At 50.0% G+C, this 22,006-nt stretch overlaps 2 protein-coding genes across 3 annotated transcripts in view; both read left to right on the top strand.

The window, feature by feature from the left end:
- The first annotated feature begins 4,493 nt into the window (after positions 1–4,493).
- On the top strand, positions 4,494–12,034 carry LOC128836774 (gastricsin-like). The gene is made up of 9 exons (XM_054027357.1): positions 4,494–4,614; positions 5,098–5,248; positions 5,685–5,802; positions 7,303–7,421; positions 8,081–8,280; positions 8,978–9,100; positions 9,529–9,676; positions 10,161–10,259; positions 11,694–12,034. The coding sequence occupies exons 1-9, from the start codon at positions 4,559–4,561 to the stop codon at positions 11,844–11,846; spliced, it is 1,167 nt and encodes a 388-aa protein (XP_053883332.1). The 5' UTR covers positions 4,494–4,558; the 3' UTR covers positions 11,847–12,034.
- A 4,695-nt stretch (positions 12,035–16,729) lies between these two features.
- The window catches only part of TFEB (transcription factor EB), a 55,476-nt gene continuing 50,199 nt past the window's right edge, over positions 16,730–22,006 (top strand). For both annotated transcript variants that reach the window (XM_054026188.1, XM_054026189.1), the window contains exon 1: positions 16,730–16,953. The gene's annotated coding sequence lies outside the window, so the exon portion shown is untranslated. The remainder of the gene's footprint in view (positions 16,954–22,006) is intronic.

The raw sequence follows: 22,006 nt of genomic DNA on the forward strand, positions 1-22,006 counted from the left end.
ACAATTGGGCTGTAGTTCCCTGATCTGCTGCAGACTCCCAGTGTGACCACTTGAGATCACATCTTCAACCTGCTGAATACCTTGAATTCACATCAAATTCAATGGGAGTTGCAGGTGCTCAGCACCTTTCAGGATTTGACCCATTACTTATCAGGGCTTCATTTTCCCTACTGTAAAACAGGGATAACACTGACTGACCTCATGGGGGATTGAGAGACCTAAATTAGTTAATGTTTGTAGAGTGCATTGAGATTATCAGCTGGAAGGCAGCTGAAAAAATGTCAACTGTTACGGTGTGACTGCTCCGATCAGGGCGCAACATACAGAACTGTTTGATTTTCATGTGTAAATGCCGTTTTGCACACACAAGTCCAGGTGTTTGCATGCGCACACACAAAAACTAGAGGTGAAAATGTACGGATACAATTTTAGGGGTTGTTTGAAGGTCTTTTGAAAAACTCCATCCTGAACAGTTGTTCTCAGTTCCAGATGAGCCTGAATTGGAGGAAGCGATGTGGAGTGGAAAGTTCTAACCCACCCAAACTTTGGGACAAGTTGGTTTTGGTTCTGAACTGCTAGCGTCACTCTATGACTCCTCTTCAGTCCTCATATTCTATCTCCTTATTACTAACATAGACTCACAGGGTCGGGCGAATGGCTTTACGATCCCTGTCCGACCTGGTGTATCAGCTGCAAGCAGCTTGCAGGCTAATTTGGTAGTTACTACAGCAGAGAGGAAACAGAGTGAGCCATCATATACACCATTTAGCATTATCATGGAAATCCTCAGCAACCCGTCCACATGGAAAGATGCCTAATTTAGGAGGTGTTGGGTGTGCAGACAGAGCAGTGACATGAACATCCCTTTATTGTCTTAAGACCTCAGTGCTTTTCAGGACATAAACATCAAGTCCTATGCATTCAGGGTGGGAGTTTCCAAGGAGTCTAAAGGGGCTAGATGTCCAAACCCCAGTGAAAGCCAGTAAGATCTGGGCTCCTAATTCCATTACACTCCTTTGAAAATTCCAGCCTCAGCAGCTGGCTATATTCACCTAACCTAGGCTAAAGATTTCTCAGGGTCCAGCAGGATAAGGAAAATGAGTTCTGTCTTCAAATACTAACTCTGAAAAGTTAACTCTAAAGACCCATGGGGGAGAGTGAAGGTTCTATTAATATTTTGCACAGACAGCGGCCTTTCATCTTTGGATCTCGATGGTGAGATAATTTCCCCTCTTCCCTGCAAGGAGGTAAATAGTTTACAGTGGGCAAAACTGTGGCACAGAACGTGGAATTGATTTGCCTGAGATTACACTGTGAATCAGTGACAAAATGGGGAACAGAACCCAGGTGTCCTCCTATCCCTTCTGCTACTTCAGTGTGTGACATGAGTGTAACTGAAGACTGGCTTTGTCTCACTGATCACATTCCTCTGAGAGATGTATCATGGGCTAAAGGCACCAGAAACAGCCTAACTGTTTATTATGCATAACTTGTGATTGTTACCACCATGTTCTGGAAGGTTTGATCTCGCACTACTATAGTGGGGTTTCCTATGTGATACAATTACAGACAGATTCAGTATTTCTCATTCCCCTGACCCCTTCCACATTCAGCCACTCACCAACTCTTTTTGGATGTGTTCCCAGAATCCTTTGCACTGATTCCCATGCCTAATCAACCGAGGTAGCTGGGGCATCAGGAGAAGATGGTTTAAGAGATGCTCTTGAGGTCTGAGCAGGACCCAGTTGCAGCTAATAGGGCAAACCTGTTTCAGGAATGGAGCTGGTTCATGAACTCCCCAGGTGAGCAAATATTGTACTACTTTCTCTTCTCTCACCTTCTCTTCTCTTGACCTTACTGAAGAAGTGTGTTAGGAGGTGAGCCCGAGGGCTGAATTCCCTTCAGCTGAGTTAATTTATCACTGGTCACCTACACTGAGCAGGGGAACCTGCAAGTCCTCAATCTGTCCCCGGAGCGCCTGCCTTGACAATTCTCATAGGCTCATGGAAATAACTTAAGCCATTTCTATTTTTCAATATTTGGAGAGTGCTCAGGTACTATAGTGATGGAGACCATCTTGGGGAAGAGATGCAAGCCAGCTCTTTAACATAAACCTATTGAAATTCAGTGGGTGGACTGGAGCTAGATGAATTTAGATTAGCAATAAGGTGCACATGTTTAAATGAGGATTAAATTAACCACGGGGACAATTTATTTAGGGCTGTGGTGGGCTCTCCATCACTTGAAGGTTTTAAATCAAGCCTGGATGTCTTTCTAAAAGATGCACTATAGCTCAAACAGAAGTCATGGGCTTGATGCAGGACTTATTGGGTGACAGTCTATGGCTTGGGTTATGGTGGAGGTCAAATTAGATGCTCATCATGATCCCTTCTAGCCTTAAAAATCTGACCATATAAGCACTAATGCAGGTAGACAGGCAGACTGAGCGGGCAAATGAAAGGGGACACGAAGAAAAAAGAGGGGAGGCTGAAATGAAAATAGTAAGTTACCACTTTTCTATGCCTCAGGACGCAGAGGTTTGTTGGACCCCCTAGACTCCATACCTGGTGTTTTCTGTTTCATGAGTGCCCAAAAAACCTTCTTGGATTTTTCTGAAGCAAAACATACCTGGTAAGTTGAGGTGAACCTTTGCCATTGTTTATTCAGTTTGTGACTGATAAGATTTGTCCACGTACTCACTCCAAGGAAAATTATCTGTCCGCTCCCGTTGAATAGCAGGGGACTGATAAGCACAATTTCCAAAACTGCCTTTAATAAATTAACGTGGATTAAAATGTGTTAGTGGAACGTCAACAAGTCCCAGTCATTGGCAGGCAGGATTGAACCTGGGGCCTCTAGAGCAGGGGTCGGCAACCTCTGGCACGTGGCTCGCCAGGGTAAGCCCTCTGGCAGGCCGGGCCAGTTTGTTTACCTGTCGTGTCGGCAGGTTTGGCTGATCGTGGCTCCCACTGGCCGTGGTTCGCTGCTCCAAGCCAATGGCGGGGCTGTGGGAAGCAGCGGGGGCGAGGGATGTGCAGGCCGCGGCTTCCCACCGGCCCCATTGGCCTGGAGCGGCGAACCGCGGCCAGTGGGAGCCGTGATCAGCTGAATCTGCCGACGCGGCAGGTAAACAAACTGGCCCGGCCCGCCAGGTGCTTACCCTGGTGAGCCGCGTGCCAGAGGTTTCCGACCCCTGCTCTAGAGCTTAGTGCATGAGCCTCTACCGCCTGAGCTAAAGGCTGTTAGCGCAGGCTGTAGAGTAGACTCATTTTACCTCTCTCTCTTGTGTGGTCTCAATGCCATATGATGGGACAGAACACCACACCCAGAAGGTGTGTTGGTTACATTTGGTTAACCCTTCTCCATGCTGAGACCATGCAAACTCAATTCCATCTGGACCGGTATAGTTAACAATGTGTGGACCCTGGTATATCTGGATACAGCAATGTACCTAAATACAATTGAATTGAATGTGTGTGCATTCAAATTACAAAACCATATATACATATAAAGCATTGGACATTCAAATTAATATGTCAGTCACCTTATTTGAATGTGAAATCAGATGACCGGTGTTGGGTTGACTTTCTAGTTTGGAAACGTGTGCTCTGTATGTTACTATGGGATTGCCCTTGAGGACTGATTAAGACAGTCCTATAAAGCCTCGTCCATGTTGTTTCTAACTCTATTTTAACCTTGTTCAGTCAAATCAAGATCAAGACCAGCAGAGGTCAAAGATGTTTCTTCAACAGTATTTAGAATCTGGAAACTTGAGCACCAAAGTACACACCCCTACCACTACTTCAGCTAAAGGAGTAACTTCATGAGCAAACGACAGAAGTAGGCTGTTATCCTATATGTAAACCAGCCACTAGAGGAGGACATGACACATACTTTACAAATATTTTACATTAACACTTTGAAAAACATATTATTTCAGTTACATGGTTTAAAAGCCGCAAGAGCTGAATGCTCTGATTGAGGTAAATCTGGCTGTAATGCCATTAACTTCAGTGCCGTTACTCCAGACTCATTTTGGTTTAAATGAGAACAGAATTCACCTCACAGCATGGACAAGGACTAAAATATTTAAACTCTGGCGAAGTGTCTCATAAATAAAATCTGTTTTGCTTAATTTTATAAACACATGCACCAACTAATGGATGTTTTATTTTCTGAAAGAAACTTTGGACTGAGGTGACTAAAATAACTGAGTCTTTTGACTTCTTGATCACCCCAATTTTTTCCCTAATTATCAGCAACTTTGTTCCCCCTTATCAGATCCTAATCACTTCATGCTACTGTAACTGGCAATACTTGTTTTTACTGAAAGGTCAGTGGAGCTGTAAGGACTTTCTTAGCATACTTAAGGCAAGAAAACACACAAAGTTTTGACCTTGGCTGAGTGCAGTGATATGGGAAACTGAAGTGTAAACAGATAGGGCACCATAAGGCAGTACCCCGGGTATAAAAGTAGGGATGCTAGACTTCAACTCACTTCTGCTGCAGTGCCCAACGTGTCCCGTATAGGAGCTGGCTGGTGGAGAAACCAGGCACTATGAAGTGGCTCATCCTGGCCCTGGTTTGCCTCCAGCTCTCAGAGGGACTGGTGAGGTGAGTATCTCAGCTCAGAGGCTACAGTGGTGATTGTGGTCAGAGTAACTCACTAGCCAGCCAGATAGCTGGAGCAGTGCACACGTATGCAGCAAGGCCGCACCTGGCTTTATCGCTAGCAGAGTAAGTCGTGTTAGAATTCACCCTTGAAGAGCCACAGTAACTAATGCTATGTTAAACTCTCAGTAAAGACAAGGACATTGCACCAGCTAGTCATGCTTAACCCAAGGGCAAACTCTACAATTAACCATCAGCTGCTGACATGATGCTGAACACAACAGTCCCTGTCTATAGTGAGTGGTAGTTCATGGCTAACCTTTAATTGCCACAACTTCTCAAGTCCTGTGAGTGGCAACATAATTAGCTGTGGGGGGACCCAAGTGTAGGGAACAGCATCATGGTAGGGTTCCTAGATGGACAAATGCTTGAAGGATGAGCAATTTCTCTGCTGAGTCCCTGGCCTCTTCTCTTCATTCTGTGCAGGATGACCCTCAAGAAAGGCAAGACCATCCGAGAGATAATGAAGGAGAAGGGAGTGCTGGTGGAATATCTGAAGCACCACAAAACTGATCCAGCCAACAAGTACCGTTTCAATGAGTACAATGTTGCTTTTGAACCAATGGAGTATATGGATGTGAGTAATGGTTTCTTTCTTTCTTTTCTTTCTACCAACACAAATCACTCTCTGTTCATCTCTCTTCCATGGGCCCTGTCACCACAGGATACATTATCTTTAAGGGACATGGCTTGTACCATGTGCCAGAGAAGATGCCCCCAACTTGCAAGATCTTTGACAGGCTTCTTGTCACATTTCATGTTCATTTGGCCAAGGGGCGCATCTGGAACTCAGATTTCCCGTTCCCTTTGTGAGCGCCCAGCCATCAGTGAAGAAACAGGAAATTGATCTGATTTGGGGATTACTGTCTGTTCTCCAGAGTGTACAAGGGACCAGAGTTATTTCTAGTGTAACTCTCTGGCTGCACAGGGAGTTACACCACAACTCAGTCCAGCTCACTGTCCTCTCTGGGAGAACCTCTGTTGAAATTCATATCGCAATATGCCCTCCCTAGGCATCCTACTATGGGGAGATCAGCATTGGAACCCCGCCCCAGAACTTCCTGGTTCTCTTCGACACCGGCTCCTCCAACCTGTGGGTGCCCTCTACGTACTGCCAGAGCCAGGCCTGCAGTGAGTAATCCATCCCAGCCGGCTGTTAAAGAATTTTGCTTCTAGGTGATTAGAGCCTTCAGTTAATGCACAGAGACATGTCCTCAGGACAGCTCGATTCCTGAGAAACCGAATTCATACTGAATTTTCATCAGTCAAGAAGCCACAGCCAACTGGATTCTGAAGGCCGATCTCTATATAATAGCCCCTATAATGAATCATGACTACCTGGCCCTTTCACCAGATGACTGCAACACACTTTCCAGGCATCAGTTAGGCTTCACAAACTCCATGGGAGTTCAGGAAGTGTTACTATCTCCAATATACAGATGGGTAACCGGAGGGATGGAGCCGGAAATAGAACCCAGGAGTCAGGGCTCCCAGCTCCCCCACTTCAACTAGGGTTGCCAGGTGTCCGGTTTTCGACCGGAACACCCCGTTGAAAAGGGACCCTGGTGGCTCCGCTCAGCACCGCCGACCAGGCCGTTAAAAGTCTGGTCGGCGGTGCTGCGGGTCTAAGGCAGGCTAGTCCCTACCTGTTCTGGCACCTGCTGTGCCCCACCCCGAGCACCAGCTCCACACTCCCATTGGCCAAGAACCGCGGCCAATGGGAGCTGGTGGGTGTGGGGGGGCAGTGCCTGTGAGCAAGAGATGGGCGTGGAGCCTCCTGGCCCCCCCTCCCCCCCCCCCGTCTAGGAGCCAGACCTGCTGGCCGCTTCCCGGGCACAGTGTGGAGCCAGGACAAGCAGGGATCCCGCCTTAGCCCCACTGTGCCATTGACCGGGAGCTGCCCGAGGTAAGCTCATGTCCCAACTCCGAGCCCTAACCCCCTGCCCCAGCCCTGAGCCCCCGAGGTAAGCTTGTGCCCCCAAACCCAGAGCCCCCTCCTGTACTCCAAGCCCCTCATCCCTGGCCCCAGCCCAGAGCCCTCCCCCCCCCACACCCCAACCCGCAGCCCCCTCCTGCATGCCAAATCCTCGGCCCCACCCCCCAGTCTGGAGCCCCCTCCTGCATCCCAAAACCCTCATTCCCAGCCCCATCCCAGAGCCTGCACCCCAGCCGGAGCCCTCACCCCCTCCTGCCCCCCAACTCCCTGCCCCAGCCTGGAGCCCCCTCCCGCATCCTGAACACCGCATTTCTGGCCCCACGCTGGAGCCTGCACCCCCAGTTAGAGTCCTCACCCCTTCCCACACACCAATCCCCTGCCCCAGCCCAGTGGAAGTGAGTGAGGGTGGGGGAGAGCGAGCCATCGAGGGAAGGGGAATGTAGTGAGTGGGAGCGGGGCCTCGGGGAAGGGGTGGGGAGGGGCCTCTGAGCAGTGGCGGGGCTAGCGTGTATGGTTTTGTGTGATTAGAAAGTTGGCAACCCTAACTTCAACCCTTCAGAGCTGGGAATCAAACCCAGGACTCTGGTCTCCCACGCCCATCCTCTAACTCTGAGACCACAGAATATATGAATACATATTTATATGGAAAGCAAGATGGGGGGACAACTAGCGGTAAAATTGCATTGTGTTTCTAGGCAACCATGCAAGATTCAACCCCAGCCAGTCCTCCACCTACTCATCCAATGGGCAGACCTTCTCCTTGCAGTATGGCAGTGGCAGTCTCACCGGGTTTTTCGGCTATGACACCATGACAGTAAGTGTTATTTCTGTGACACAACAATCCGTCGAGTGAGTCAGTCTAGTGATGACTAATAATCATTAGGATCTTTTTGGCCAAAACCTACCAACACAGAGCCCTGGGGCGGCACTCCGCCACGAATCCTAGGCCTTCCCTCCCCTCTCACAGTCGAGTTGTTCTGGTGTGAGTGAGAGGAGAACCAGGCCCCGGGGCATATTGTGGCTACGAATCCGAGGCCTTTCACAATCCCTTAGTACTGGTGTGAGTCACCGCTGAGGAAGCTTCCCCTCATCCTTAGGGCTGTGGTAGCCACTCTGCTCCCCATGCCCCCCCCCATCACTAGTGGAAAAGGTGACAAGGAGACCCTCGAATGGCATCAGTGAGGCCACTTGGCCATAGGACAGCCATGAGCATTCTACCTCTCAGGTTGTATCAGTGAGACAAGGTGGGTGAGGTGATATCTGGTATTAGATCAACTTCTGTGGGTGAGAGAGACAAGCTTTCAGCCTACCCAAAGCTCTTGTGTAGCTCGAAAGCGTGTCTCTCTCATCAACAGAAGTTGGTTCAGTAAAAGCTATTCCCTCTCCTACCTTGTCTCTCTCATATTCTGGGATTGACACGGCTACACCACCACTGCAAACAGGCTTAGTGACACTTTCCCGCCCTCTCTTTAGCTCCAGAACATCGCCGTCACCAACCAGGAGTTCGGTCTGAGTGAAAACGAGCCTGGCACCAACTTCATTTATGCTCAGTTTGACGGCATTCTGGGTATGGCTTACCCTAGCCTGGCGGCAGGAGGCGCTACCACTGCTTTGCAAGGGATGCTGCAGGAAAACCTGCTTTCTCAGCCAATCTTCAGTTTCTATCTGAGCAGGTAGGGGAGCAATCGAACCATCCATCTATCCTATTATTTATTTTAGTGCCAAGAAATAAAGGCAGTCCAGGCCCCAAAGTGCTCACACTGGCTCCATCTCTCCGTGTTTTCTCATGTCTCTCTCCCTGCTTTCTCTTTTCTTTGCTTTGCTTTTGTCTTTGCTTTTCTTTATCTTTCTTTTCCCCTCCATTTCTCTCTGCCTCAACTATCCACTCGCTCTCTGTGTCTCCTTTCTCTTCTCATTGGTAACATAGTCAGCTGTAGAAATGCTAACCGAGGACGTCATCACTTTTGATGTAACCACTGTTGGTTGTGATGGCCCATGTGGCGCTCCCTTCCTTGCACTCCACTGGCTTTGGCTGTATTGTGTTGTGAATGTAGGTAATGTCAAGAGCCAGAGGGACATGCTTCCTTTGTTTGTGTGTTTTCATTTAATTTACCTTGAATTGAAATCCCATCTCTGTGTTAACTGTCGATCTGTCTCAGACCCATGTGCTTTGCTGGGAAACCAAAGACAAACAAGAAGGGGCTTTTCTGAATGCTGACAAATCCCCATCACCAGGCAGGGAATGATGTTCTTGTCCTTTTAAGTCTGGAGAGCTACTGAAAGTCTCAAATCCCGCCGGATATACCGTGTCTTTGCTAGATTATTTAGAGATTACTGTGTGTAGCTGATCCTTTCCCTTTGTGCTCACAGCCAGCCAAGCTCTCAATACGGTGGGGAGGTCGTTTTTGGAGGAGTAGACAGCAGCCTTTATTCCGGGCAGATCTACTGGGCTCCCGTCACTCAAGAGCTGTACTGGCAGATCGGCATTGATGAGTGAGTTGAATTTCCGATCCCTGATTTCAAAATCATTCATTGTCTGTAGTGGGCTTCTGCAACTGAACATGTGGGGCCATATCGCTGGGTCTGACCCTTGCACGCCGCTCAGGAGGGGACTTTATCATCCTCAATATAAAATGCATTGATACCCCCATGAGCAAGGAAAACTCATGGCTCTAGGGGTTCAAAATAAGGAGCTGAATTCTGCCCTTGTTTTGACTCCTACTTCTCCCATTGAGCTCAGTGGGATTTCAGGGGTGCGACACAAGGCATAACTTGGCCCAAGAGCTAGCACTGGAGCCTGGCTTCCTAGCAGGTAGGCAATGCTGAGTAAGGATCCTTAAGTCATTAGTGTTCACGGGAAGCTTCTCACACTTGGCTCAACGTCTGCACCGTGAGCCCTGTTGCATTTATCTCCTCCTTAGGTTCGCTATCGGTGGACAGGCAACGGGCTGGTGCAGCCAGGGCTGCCAGGCCATCGTGGACACAGGAACCTCCCTCCTCACCGTCCCCCAGCAGCTCATGAACAGCTTCCTGCAGGATGTAGGTGCTCAGGCGAATGAGTACGGCGAGGTAGGTGGAGCAGCTGCACTACAGAGTCGCTGGTGGTATCCCTATGCCAGTGGTTCTCAACCCGTGGTCCAAGGGCTACTTGCGGCCCAATCAGCACATAGCTGCGGCCCATGTGACATCCTCAGAGTCACAGAGGGAGTATATATATTGTGTAGATGGGGCCCACATAACACACACAGAGCTGCATATGCGGCCCACAATGGTAAAGAGGTTGAGAACCACGGCTCTATGCTCATGGAATGCCAGGAATTGAGAAGCACGGCACATTGGGCCAGGGGAGGCTGAGTACGGCCCCCCAATGCTTATGAGAGCCTGGGTGGAGGAAGGAATGAGGCTGATAATCAGCTTTTCTATCTGCCGACAGTGCTCAGTGCACTGTGGCGGCCGGGGAACGTCCTCATGGTTAGTGCTACAGTGTCCCTCCCAGAGTCCCAGCTCTCTGCTGGTACAGGCTGTTCATGTGACCTTGCCTTTCTTTTCACAGTATGTGGTTGACTGCAGCAGTGTCCAGAGCTTGCCCACCATTTCCTTCACCATCAACGGAGTTTCATTTCCTCTGCCTCCCTCGGCCTACATCCTCAACGTACGTATTATGGGTTTGGAAGGGACAAGCTCCTCTGACATCTCTTTATAATCTGATCGACAAAGAGGAGAGCCAGGATTCTTAGTCAGTAGTGGGACTGTGTGGAAATATTTCTGGTGATATATCATCATACTGTGCAGTGCACTGCAGTGCCACATAGCAGAATGCAAAGCAATGCAACACAGTATCATGCAATACAGTACAATGCACTGCAATATAGACTAATGCAATGCAACAGAGTATATTACAGTGCCCTGCGAAGCAGTATGGTACAATGCAATGCACTACAGTACAATGCAGTGCAATAGAATAAAATTAAATGCATGTCAATATAACTTTGTTTAGCATAGCCTTCTTCACACAATAACTGCGTTCCAAATAACTTTACACAATTAAATAATCACTAGGAGAGGGAGAAAAAAATTAGCAGACACAGGCAAAATTGAAAAGGGATGTTTCCAGCTGAGACTGGGCATGAGATGGAGAATCAATGAAGAGCAGGCACAAGCAGTTAGTTCCAGACTACAGGACTCAGAGCTGCAAAGAATCATGACAGGTGGAACAGAAGAGTAAGAATAACAGATTTCTTTGCACCCGATCCTCAGCTGGTGTAAACTGGTGTAGCTGCATAGACAGCAATGGAGAATCTGACTCTTTGTTTATATAAAATAGATATTTGTGGGGAGTTCAGATAAAGCTATGGTGAGTGCGGTATAAATACCTAGATAGAGAGAAACTTCCAGGATTGCCAACCGCAAGCATATAAAAATCATGTGTGAGGCTGCAAATATCATGAAATTCACATACAAATCCTGAGATCTTTAAAACAATACATTTTGGGTGCCTTAGACTCTCGTGCTTTCTCCAGATTCCAGCAGCTGGGGCTTTAAAAAAACGCACCTATATTGAGGGAGTTAGTCAGCTACAGTGTTAGATTGATGGCAGGATGGATACGAGTGGCCAGGTTGTATGAATAGCCAGAGAGGAGGCTGATGCTACACAAACAGTGGGTGCAGAGAAGGCAGAAGTTTGAGAACATCTCTCCTTGTGTGTTTGGAGTATGTGTAGCTCCTTGTAGGCGCTGTGGCAATATAATAAATAAATCACATGTCAGGCTGGCAGCAACAAGCCTGTGGTGCATTTTACAGATGAGGCGGGCAGCTCTGAGCTGGCTCCTGTAGCCAAGAGGGTGTCAGCAGAGCTGAATGGGCCTGGTGATGCTGCAGTCACCTGTTTTTCTTCCCCTTACCCATTGTGTAATGGCCCAGCCTGCCACTTGCATTCTCACAATCCCCACAGAGGGCGCTGAAGTAGGGGAGTGTTTACACGGGTTGGATGTAATTTGTTCAGTTTTCCACCCAGGGCTACCTTGTGCTCATGATGTCCCAACCCTTCTGAGTCTCACTCATCATGTCCTACCTCCTTGGTTCACAGAACAATGGCTACTGCTCCGTTGGAGTTGAGCCCACGTACCTGCCCTCCCAGAACGGGCAGCCCCTCTGGATCCTGGGAGACGTCTTCCTCAGGCAGTACTACTCTGTCTACGACATGGGCAACAACAGGATCGGTTTTGCCGCTGTTGCCTAGACCTCCTGACCATCACTTGAGCTGGGCTGGGCAGCTTGTCTGTTTTTTCCCACACACTACTGTTCCTTTCAGTTCCTGTGGACGGATCCTTCTGAACTCACCTTCCTCTGGGCTCTCTTTTTCCTTCCTTCAATCAATAATAATAACCTTTGCTGCAATAAATCATTAAAAGCAATGCATGCCTCGAAGTCTGTCATGTATGCCTCAAAGTCTGTTCCTGCCCAGGGGGGTGCGAGAGCAACACGTATTGCTACAATGCTCAGGGTCTACCTGTAATGGTCCTGCAAGGTCAGATAACAGCATCCAAGCTGACACCCAGCACCTGCCACAAAGAGTTTGGGGGAGGTTATTGGGGTCTCTATAGCCTCAGTCTCTCCATGCTGCAAGTTCCCCTTCCTTTCCCTTTCATGCTCTGCCTCAACATACGTACTTTTCCCCGTGGATCTTTGCCACCCTGTTGTCTGGAAGAAGGAGACTCTGCTGCCAGCTTCTCATCAGGAGGCTAGGGAAGAGTACAGCAACCTTTGCTCTGCTATCACAGATAAATGATCACTTCACTGAGGCAGCAGTATGACCCACAGAATTGCTTTAAGGCCCCCCAAACAGCAAAGCATTTAAGCACATGCTAAAGTCCCATTGAGGTCCATGTTCAAGCATGTGCTTAAATCCATAGCAGAATCGGGACCTCAATGCAGAATTGCCCTGCAAACAGCTTGCACAGCATCCTCGAACCCCTGAGCAGTCGCTGATTGTTCACTAGCCTATGGGAGTGTCTGTGGCTTTTTCACAAATACACAGGAATGATCACATAAAATCATAGAATATCAGGGTTGGAAGGGACCTGAGGAGGTCATCTAGTCCAACCCCCTGCTCAAAGCTGTTCACAAACTGTTCCTGAACAATTCACTAAGTGTGCCCAAATATTTGCATGCGTGCATGAATTTTTCATGAATCATTCATGTGTATTTGCAAATAATTGGGGAGCAGAGCGGGCAGAGCTTCATGACTTGACTCTGGATTCAAACTGCCCCAAAGTTTGGAGGTATTGGAATCTATCCCAACATGCAACCCCACATCTAGATGTTGCAATGTCCAGATTTTTGTCCTATAAGACAAATAGAGAAGGCGGTAACTGTAGGCGATGCCTTATGTAAGGTGATATCAGTGCTGCTATATTGCCATCTAGCGGTCTAACTGATAATCTAGTGGAAAGGGTGACAAGGTGGGTGAGGTCATATATTTTATTAGACCAACTTCTATTGATGAGAGAGTAAAAAATACCCCCCCACACCCCGTCACTGTAATATCCTGGGCCCAACAGGGTTACAACAACACTGCATACAACCTAGTGGGTGATCAGAAATAACCCCTACAGCAAAGACTGCAATACCAACTTGGTGAAGCAGCAGGATAGCTGCAGACAGTTGCAGTGAGATCTGGCCCTATAGTCACAGCGATATTTAGGGGAAAGAGAAGACAAAAATGCCTTTAATTTCACCGGCATGCACTGGGGTATGACACAAACTGGATCAGGTGACCAGTTCATAAAACCCAGTCTCCCGCTTCCTGCTAAATCCAACACCTGATGCGTCACATGATGGGGAACTCTCCCACACTGCTCTTGGGCAGGGTTACACGTGGGAGGGGGAACTTCCTTCCAGCTCCCTGCAGTGATCAGTTTACATGGGATCTTATCTGCATAATGACAGACATTAATATTGGTCATAAAAGTATCCCATCCTTTACAAAAAATCTAACCACTGGTATTTGACTCTATTACCTCCTGTGGCATGGGGTTCCGCAGGCCAACCACACACTATAGACCAGCTTTTATAGTCAAAGAATCAAAAGGCTGGGAAGGAACTATCAGCTCATGTAGTCTGACCTCCTGTATAGCACAGGCCACCATAGGGTGACCAGATGCCCCGATATTAGGTATTTTGTCTTATATAGGACCATATTACTCCCCTCCCAATTTGTCACACTTGCTAGTTGGTGATCCTAGGCTAGCAGTGCTCAAATTTCATTGCATCGTGACCCCCCCACCCCCTTGTGACAACAAGATTATGACATGACCCCAGGAGCAGGGACCAAAGACCAAGTCCGCCTGAGCCCCACCATCCCAGGTATGGGGGGGGGGGGGGGGACAAAGCTGAAGCCCAAGGGCTTCTGCTCTGGGCAGGGGGCATGTAACCTTAGCCCTGGGCAGTGGAGCTTGGGCTCGTGACTTGCTGGGGCCCAGGGCCAACACCAGCCTTGGCGATCCCATAAAAATGGGGTCCCGACCCACAGTTTGAGAACCCCTGCCGTAGGCCACCAACACCACCCACCCACTAGGCCCACCCACTGAAATTAGACCACAGGAGACTAGACTATTATGTGTCGCAGGCAGGGAACAGGAGGGACTCAGGTGCACCAGTGCCCGAGGCTCTGCAGTGGCAGGGAAATGATTCAAAAGAGCCCAGCACTCATTTAGACACCTCATAAAAATACTCCAGCCAGGGCTACACTACAGACCGATATCGATATAACTATGTTGCCCGGGGTGTGAAAAATCCACACCCCGGAGTGACGTAGTTTAACTGACCTAACCCCTGGTGTAGCCAGGCCTATGCTGGCGGGAGAGCATCTCCCACTGACACAGCAACTGCCTCTCACGGAGGTGGATTAACTACGCCGACAGGAGTTTCTGGAGCAGCGTCACTTAAGCACTACAGCGGTGCACTGCATCGGTGCAGCTTTTTAAGTGTAGACCTGTCCTCAGACTTGCAAAAGGGCTCAGCAGCGGTCACTGAGAACAACAGAGACTCCTCCCACCCAAGGCTGCCCAGAGGATTCAGGGGGCCTGGGGCAAAGCAATTTTGGGGGCCCCGTCCATAAAAAAAGTTGCAATACTATAGAATACTATATTCTCGTGGGGGCCCCTGTGAGGCCTGGGGCAAATTGCCCCACATGCCCCCCCTCTGGGCGGCCCTGCTCCCACCCCGCGAGAACAATGGGAGCTAATGAGAGCATTTTTGAAGCTCTGACGACTTCTCGTGAGAGGCCTAAATGGGAGGTGAGCGCTTTTGGAAAGCTGGCTGTTTAGGTCTGATTTGCAGAGGTGCTGAGCATGTGCAGCCCCCATTGACTTGTGAGGTGTGCTTGACACGTTTAAAAACCGGGCCCAGGGCATGTCTAAACTTAAAATGCTGCTGTAACACTTTAATGAAGACTTTCCCATCAGTTTAGTTAATCCACCTTCCTGAGAGGCAGTAGCTATGTGACAGGCAGTGGTGGATTAACGCACGGGCCCCGGCCAATTTTGGAGCCCCCGCAGGAGTGCTGGAACCTGGGTAGAAGTGGGGGGACGCCGGTGCCGCAACTGTGGCCCCGCCCCCTGCTCCTCCTCTTCCACTGCGGCCCCGCTCCCTGCTCCTTCTTTTCCATTGAGGCCCCGCCCCTGCTCCTCCTCTTCCCCTCCTGGCTAGGCCAGAAGCCAGAGACGGGCAGTGGTAGGAGATGCCCAGGGAGCTTAGGCTGCTGTGGGGAGCTCTGGACCCTAAACCTGTCCTGGACCGGGGCTGGGGTGCCCAAAAGCAGCCGCCAGCCTGTGTCTCTGCCCCCCCAAGGCATGACGCTGCTGGTGGGACCCAAGGGCGGGGGCTCCTCTCTGGCCTCTTGACGTCTCCCCGGGGCCTGCAGACATGCTCTGCGGGGAGAGGAAGCCCTGCCCTGACTAGGAGGCAGTGGGGAGTCCTGGGAAGGTCACAGGCAGCAAGGAGCTGGGCAGGGAGGGCTTTTCCAGGACAGTTCCCGCTGCTACTGGCCTGGCCTTCGCAACCACCGCACTCTGCCCGGGCTCGCTCAGTGTCTGCATCCAGCTCCTGGCCTCCCGCTGTCAGGCTGCCCCGCACCAGGTCCCTCCTGCTCCCAGTGACAGGCTGCCCCCGCTGCTGCCTGGGCTTTGTGCCCGAGGCAGCAAGCATGTACGGCACCATTCCTCCTGTTGCCTCTGGCCTGAGGCTTGCAGCTTTGGGGGGCGATGCCTCTTTCCCCCGCAAACTACGCCCATGCTGCCGCTGCGCTGCACCTGCCTGAGGCTACTAGCCATGTTAGAAAGTGGACAGGCATGGCCCTCCTGCTTTTAAAAGTGTGGGGAGCCATAGCCCACTGGCCTCCCTGCCTCTGGCACCCCTGGGCCCCCAAGGTGTGAGGAGCCCAAATGTTCTTTGTGCCAAGGGCCCCAATAAATCTTAATCTGCCTCTGGCGACAGGAGAAGCTCTCCCGCTGACATAGCGCTTAGGTCGGTATAACTACATCGCTCAGAGGTGTGAATTTTTCACACCCCAAGCGATGTAGTTATAACAAAACAGGGCTGTAGTGGAGACCAGACCCCGGTGTGAAGAAATGTCCTGGATGTATTTCCCTGTTTGTCTCATCTCTATTTATTATGATTAATTATTAATTATTATTAATTATTATTATTTTATTTTGTATTGCAGTAGCACCTAGAAGCCCCTGTCTCAGATCTGGACCGCCACTGTGCTCGGCGCTGTACAAACCCTGAACAAAAAGAGGCCTAAATACCTCTTAAAACTTTCCCTGTGAAAATCAATCTGGGGGGAAAATAGAGTAAAAATGAAAAATTTAAAAGAAAAGTTATGTGTGTGTGTGTGTGGGGTGGGGGGGAATGAAATAAATAATTAACAACTTCTATGCTGGCAGGTGGGAGGAAAAAAAACCCCAGGGAACAAGGACAAAACTACAAGTCCCATCATGCAATGGGCACCGGGTGGCTCTGGAAGGGGCTCTCAGCGGCCCCGGGGAACTACAAGCCCCGGCATGCCCCGCGGCGGCGCGCGCCCGGGGAGTGCTGCCCTCTTTTGGGTGCCGCGAGGAAGCGGGCGAGAAGGTGCCTGACAGCGGGAGGGGGGAGCGCTGCCTGCCCGCCCGGGGTCCCAGGGGTGACGAGCCCGGCCGGAGGCGCAGCGCGGGTAGGGCGGGCGGCAGCGGCTGGAGCGGCCCCCCCGGGGAGCGGCCGGGTGTCCGGCCGGGCGCGTGGGGCCGCCGGGACTTGGAGCAAGTTGGGGAAAGTCCGCGGCGGGCGCTGACCTTCACGGGAGGGTAAGTGCGCGGGGCGGGGGCGGCTGCAGGAGCCGGCCCCTGCCTGCAAAGCAGCCCGGGGGGTGGGGGGCGAACGCAGCTGGGGCAAAGAGGGGGTTGGGGGGACGCTGGGGTCCCCCCCCGAGTGGGGCAGGGTGCGTGGCCGGAGAGCGGCCCTGGAGCTAGCGGCGGACCCAGAACCGGCTGGGGGCGAGCGGGCAGTGGGCTCCCTGCCCGGGGTGGTGGTGGCAGGGGTCTGTAGCCGCTCAGGGGGAGAGGGGGCAGGCTGGACTCCGGTACCAGCACCCGAGGGGCAGGCATGAGTGGGTAGATGGGACACCCTCGCGGGGGGATGGGGGCGGGAGCACGCACACTCTGGCCCCGGTGCCAGAACCGGGAGCTGAGCACAGCAAAGGGGGAGGGGGAGTTACCCCTTTTCCCAGCAGACCCCATGGCTGGGGGGGGGGGGAGGAAGGGGGGGTATGTGTGTATGGAGAGGGGGGTGTCTGCTTTCGCAGCCGCGCAGAAAGCAGATTAAAAGTGAGTCTCATGGATCTTATGTAACTTGTTACGGTGGGAAGCCAGCGCTTGTGCGAGCGTCAGGCAGGGCTGCGCTACTCGCAGTAACGCCAGGCAGCAGGGTTGTTTTGTACTTGTTCCTTTTGCCTTCTGGAAATAACTGCTCAGGGTTTTTCTTTAAAGATGAAATCAACTTTGGAAAGTCCTTCCCTGTGCTTGAAAACGGCACCAGAAGTCCAGCAGGAAGGAGCTTTCTGGTGTTATTGATACTGACAAGTGTTTGGAAAATATTGGGTGGCAAACTCTCTGGGTGGTTGGTGTGTGATTGCAGTGGGATGTTTAGACTGAATAATGAATAAATACTTAGTGCTCATCTGAGGGTCCGGCTCGCAATGGGCGCAGTGTGGATGCAACGGTGCTTTTTGCTTTTCAAGCACTCTACAAACATGGTCTGTGCTTTATTATTTACTATCTAAGGATTGAGTGTAGGCGTTTGGTGCTGCATGCTACAGCTAATGTTTAGAATCTGAGGCACTGATCCTGCAGTTGTATCTGGGAAGAGGTGAGTGGAGCCTGTGCAGATCCTGTTTCAAGATTAGAACCTTTAACACACAAAACAAATCAGACCCAAGGGGCTGTATTAGAGCTATTTTTTAAAAGCATTATTAATAATAACTTAGCACTGCGATTACAGTACTGTTATTATTTAGATTGTGGTAGCTGCAGGCACTTTCCGGACTCAAAGGAAGATACACTGTCAGCCTTAATCTGTGTGCAGTTTTAACATGTTTTCAAAACATGTTGCAAACCTTAGCTAGCTAGTACTCACCAACCCCTTCTGAAGTAGAAGGCCCCAGTCCTGCTTTGGGATCCATTAGTGTGAGCCCCTTTGCGTGTACTGATTCCCACTGACTTCAAGTGTTGTTAATCCCCATTTTATTGATGGGGAAACTGAGGCAGCAAATCCATATTTGCTGTTGCTCTGCACTTTGCCATTTACACCAGTGTAGAGTGGATGTAAAATGTTGCCCTTCTGATTTGGTGTGGTTTTCACATCCATGGTGCGTTGGCGTAAATGACTCCACAAAGTACAGGTCAACCGTGAGTTGGGCCCAGGGAAGCAGGTCACTCGATAAGCAATGCATTGTGTTAGTGTCAGGGATAAAACGCAGGGATGCCTGGCTTCCAGTCTTGCGCTGTTAGCAGTGAGAACACACTGTGCCAGATTCAGATTGGGTGCAACTACAGCCTCTGATTGATTAATTGTAAATCAGGAAGGATTGCAACAGCCCTCCAGCATGTTTCCTGATTCCACTGAACCTCAGCAAGTCAGATGATGGGGAAATTTCCCTTTAAAAAAATGTGGTTTTTTTATTATTGTTTCTTTTAAAATGCAACAGATTCTTCATGTGACCGGGGGGGCTTCTCCCTGAATTGTTTGCAGTGATTTTGGGTTGCTTCTTGTTTCTGTGAGGGCCTGGAGACTTTACTGAAGAGAGTTGAATAGATGGTTAGCTTTTTCTTTTTTTTGCCTTTTAATTCCCTCTGCCATGTTTATTTGACTTCATGCCACAGTGCTCCTATGCGTGGGGGCTTGGACTGGGGCTGTGTGGAAAGATCCCTGCTTAGTGCTTCTCCTTGTACGTCTGTTTATGAATGCTGGATCTATACCTAAACATCACTCTCTCTCTTTCTCTGTTAGGTGGGCGGATCTAGTAAATAGCAGTAGTGGCTTGCTTTATTTCCAGAGCATTTGTCTCCCAGATTCAAAGACAATTAGAACGGGACTACTAAGGCCCTGATCCTGCAATCAGATCCATGTGGGATGGACTTCCATGCTTAGGGTTCTGGCTGAGTGGATCCAACTGCAGGATCACTCAGGGATTTGTCAACTGATTATTTGTACATATGTAGAGTTCATGTCGGTGAAAGGGTCTGGATTGACATCCCTGCAGGCTAACCACAGAGCAGGCAGCAGGGAAAGTGGTGCCCTATACTTGTAGGGCTATGGAGTGGCCACTGTTGAAAGCGCTTTAGGTTTTGGGAATAATCCAATTGGACAGCAGAAGCCATGTGATTTAGGTGACCAATCGTGCAGCACCAAAAGCAAAGGATGAATCCCAAGTACTTGAAGCAGTAGTCAGGGAGCAATCCTTAGCAAGCTGCTCAGTAACATGTTTACTGGTGAATAATCTGCAAATGCAAAAAGGGACGGAGCTCTTGCAATGAATTGTTAAGAAGATAAGAATGATGAGACTGGGTCAGACCAATGGTCCATCTAGCCCATAGCCTGTCTTCTGACAGTGGCCAGTGCCAGATGCTTAGAGGGAATGAACAGAACAGGCCAATTTATCGAGTGATCCATCCTGTCATCCAGTTTCAGGCAGTCAGGTTTAAGGACAACCAGAGCATGGGGTTGCACCCCGACCATTGTGGCTAATAGCCATTGATAGACCTATCCTCCATGAACATATCTAATTATTTTTTGAACCCGGTTATACTTTTAGCTTTCACAACATCCCCTGGCAATGAGTTCCACAGGTCGTGTGCTGTGTGAATAACTATTTCCTTATGTTTGTTTTAAATCTGCTGCCTGTTAATTTCACTGGATGACCCCTAGTTCTTGTGTTCTGTGAAGGGGTAAATAACACTTTCTCCACGCCATTCATGATTCTGTAGATCTCTGTCCTATCCCCCTTTAGTCATCTCTTTTGTAAGATGGAGAGTCCCAGTCCTTTTTAATCTCTTGTCGTATGGAAGTTGTCCCATAGACCTAATCGCTTTTGTTGCCATTCTCCGTGCTTTTCCAATTCTAATATATCTGTTTTGAGATGGGGTGACCAGATCTGCATGCTGTATTCAAACTGTGGGCATACCATGGATTTATATAGAGGCATTGTGATATTTTCCGTCTTATTATCTATCCCTTTCCTAATGGTTTCCTTTCCCTTTCCTAATATTCTGTTAGCATTTTTGACCGCTGCTGCACATTGAGCAGATGTTTTCAGAGAACTATACACATTGACTCCAAAATCTTTCTTGAGTGATAATAGCTAATTTACACCCCATCATTTTGTATGGATAGTTGGGGTTGTATTTTCCAATGTGCATTACTTTGCATTTATCAACATTGAATTTTATCTGCCATTTTGTTGCCCAGTCCCCCTCTTTTGTGAGATCCCCTTGCTACTCTTCGCCGTCAGCTTTTTGAACTTACAAAATTACCCAAGATAGTTATCATCTGCACACTTTGTCATCTCACTGTTCACCACTTTTTCCGGATCATTTATGATTATGTTGAACAGCAGTGGTCCCAGTACAGATCCTTTGGGGACTCTGCTATTTACCTCGCTCTACTATGAAAACTGACCATTTATTTCTACTCTTTGTTTCCTGTCTGTAAGGACCTTCCCTCTTACCCCATGACTGCTCTTTTAGCTTAAGAGCCTTTGGTGAGGGACTTTGTCAGAGGCTTTCAGGAAGTCAAAGTACACTATATCCACTTCATCACCCTCCTCCACATGGTTGTTGACCCCCTCAAAGAATTCTGATAGATTGTAAAGGGAAATCATGCCGCACCAAAAGCCGTGTTGACTCTTCCCCCAACATATTGGGTTCATTCATGCGTCTGATTGTTCACTACAAATGGCTCGCCAATCTCTAGTGCGTGTACTCGAGGAACTTGTTGCATTTATACCTGCCTCTGTATTTGCACGCATAAATGTACATGCGGATCTATTCTAATCTATTATTATTTAATTGATTGTGGTACAGAAAAGACATTCTCTGCCCCAAAGAGGTCTGCCTCTCTGTTCATCCCATGATGATCGCTGTGGTGTCTGAACATTGTCACTGCTGCTTGAGCTCTTTCTGTAGAACAGAGGTGGGCAAACTACAGCCCGCGTGACCCTCCTGCCCAGCCCCTGAGCTCCTGCCCTGGGAACCTCGCTCCCAGCCCCTCCCCTGCTGTTCCCCCTGCCCCGCAGCCTCAGCTCACTGCGCCGCCGGTGCAATGCTGTGGACGGTGGGGCGGCGAGCTCTTGCCGGGCAGCGCAGCTGCAGAGCTGCGGCCTGACCCGGTGCTCTGTGCTGCGCGGTGGCGTGGCTGACTCCAACCGGGCGGCGCGACTGCCTGTCCTGGTGCTGTGGGTGGTGCGGCTGTAGTGCCGCCAGCTACCGATGCTCCTGGCAGCGCGGTAAGGGGGCAGGGAGCGGGGGGGTTGGATAGAGGGCAGAAGAGTTCGGGGGGGTGGTCAGGGGGCAGGGGTGTGGATAGGGTCAGGGTGGTCAGAGGGTGGGGAACAGGGAGGTTAAATGGGGGCGGGGTCCTGGGAGGGCAGTCAAGAAGTGGGGGGGTTGGATGGGGCAGCGGGGGGCAGTCAGGGGCAGGGGTTCCAGGGGTGGTCAGGGAGAAGGGGTGGTTGGATGGGGCAGGGGCCCTGGGGGGCAGTCAGTAATGAGAGGAGGGGTTGGATAGGGTGGTGGTGGGGCAGTCGGGTGGGGGGTCAGGGACGGGGGGGGGTGGATGGGGCAGAGGTCCTGGAGGGGGCTGTCA

Source organism: Malaclemys terrapin, chromosome 4 (assembly GCF_027887155.1).
Source record: "Malaclemys terrapin pileata isolate rMalTer1 chromosome 4, rMalTer1.hap1, whole genome shotgun sequence".
Lineage (NCBI taxonomy): Eukaryota > Metazoa > Chordata > Testudines > Emydidae > Malaclemys > Malaclemys terrapin.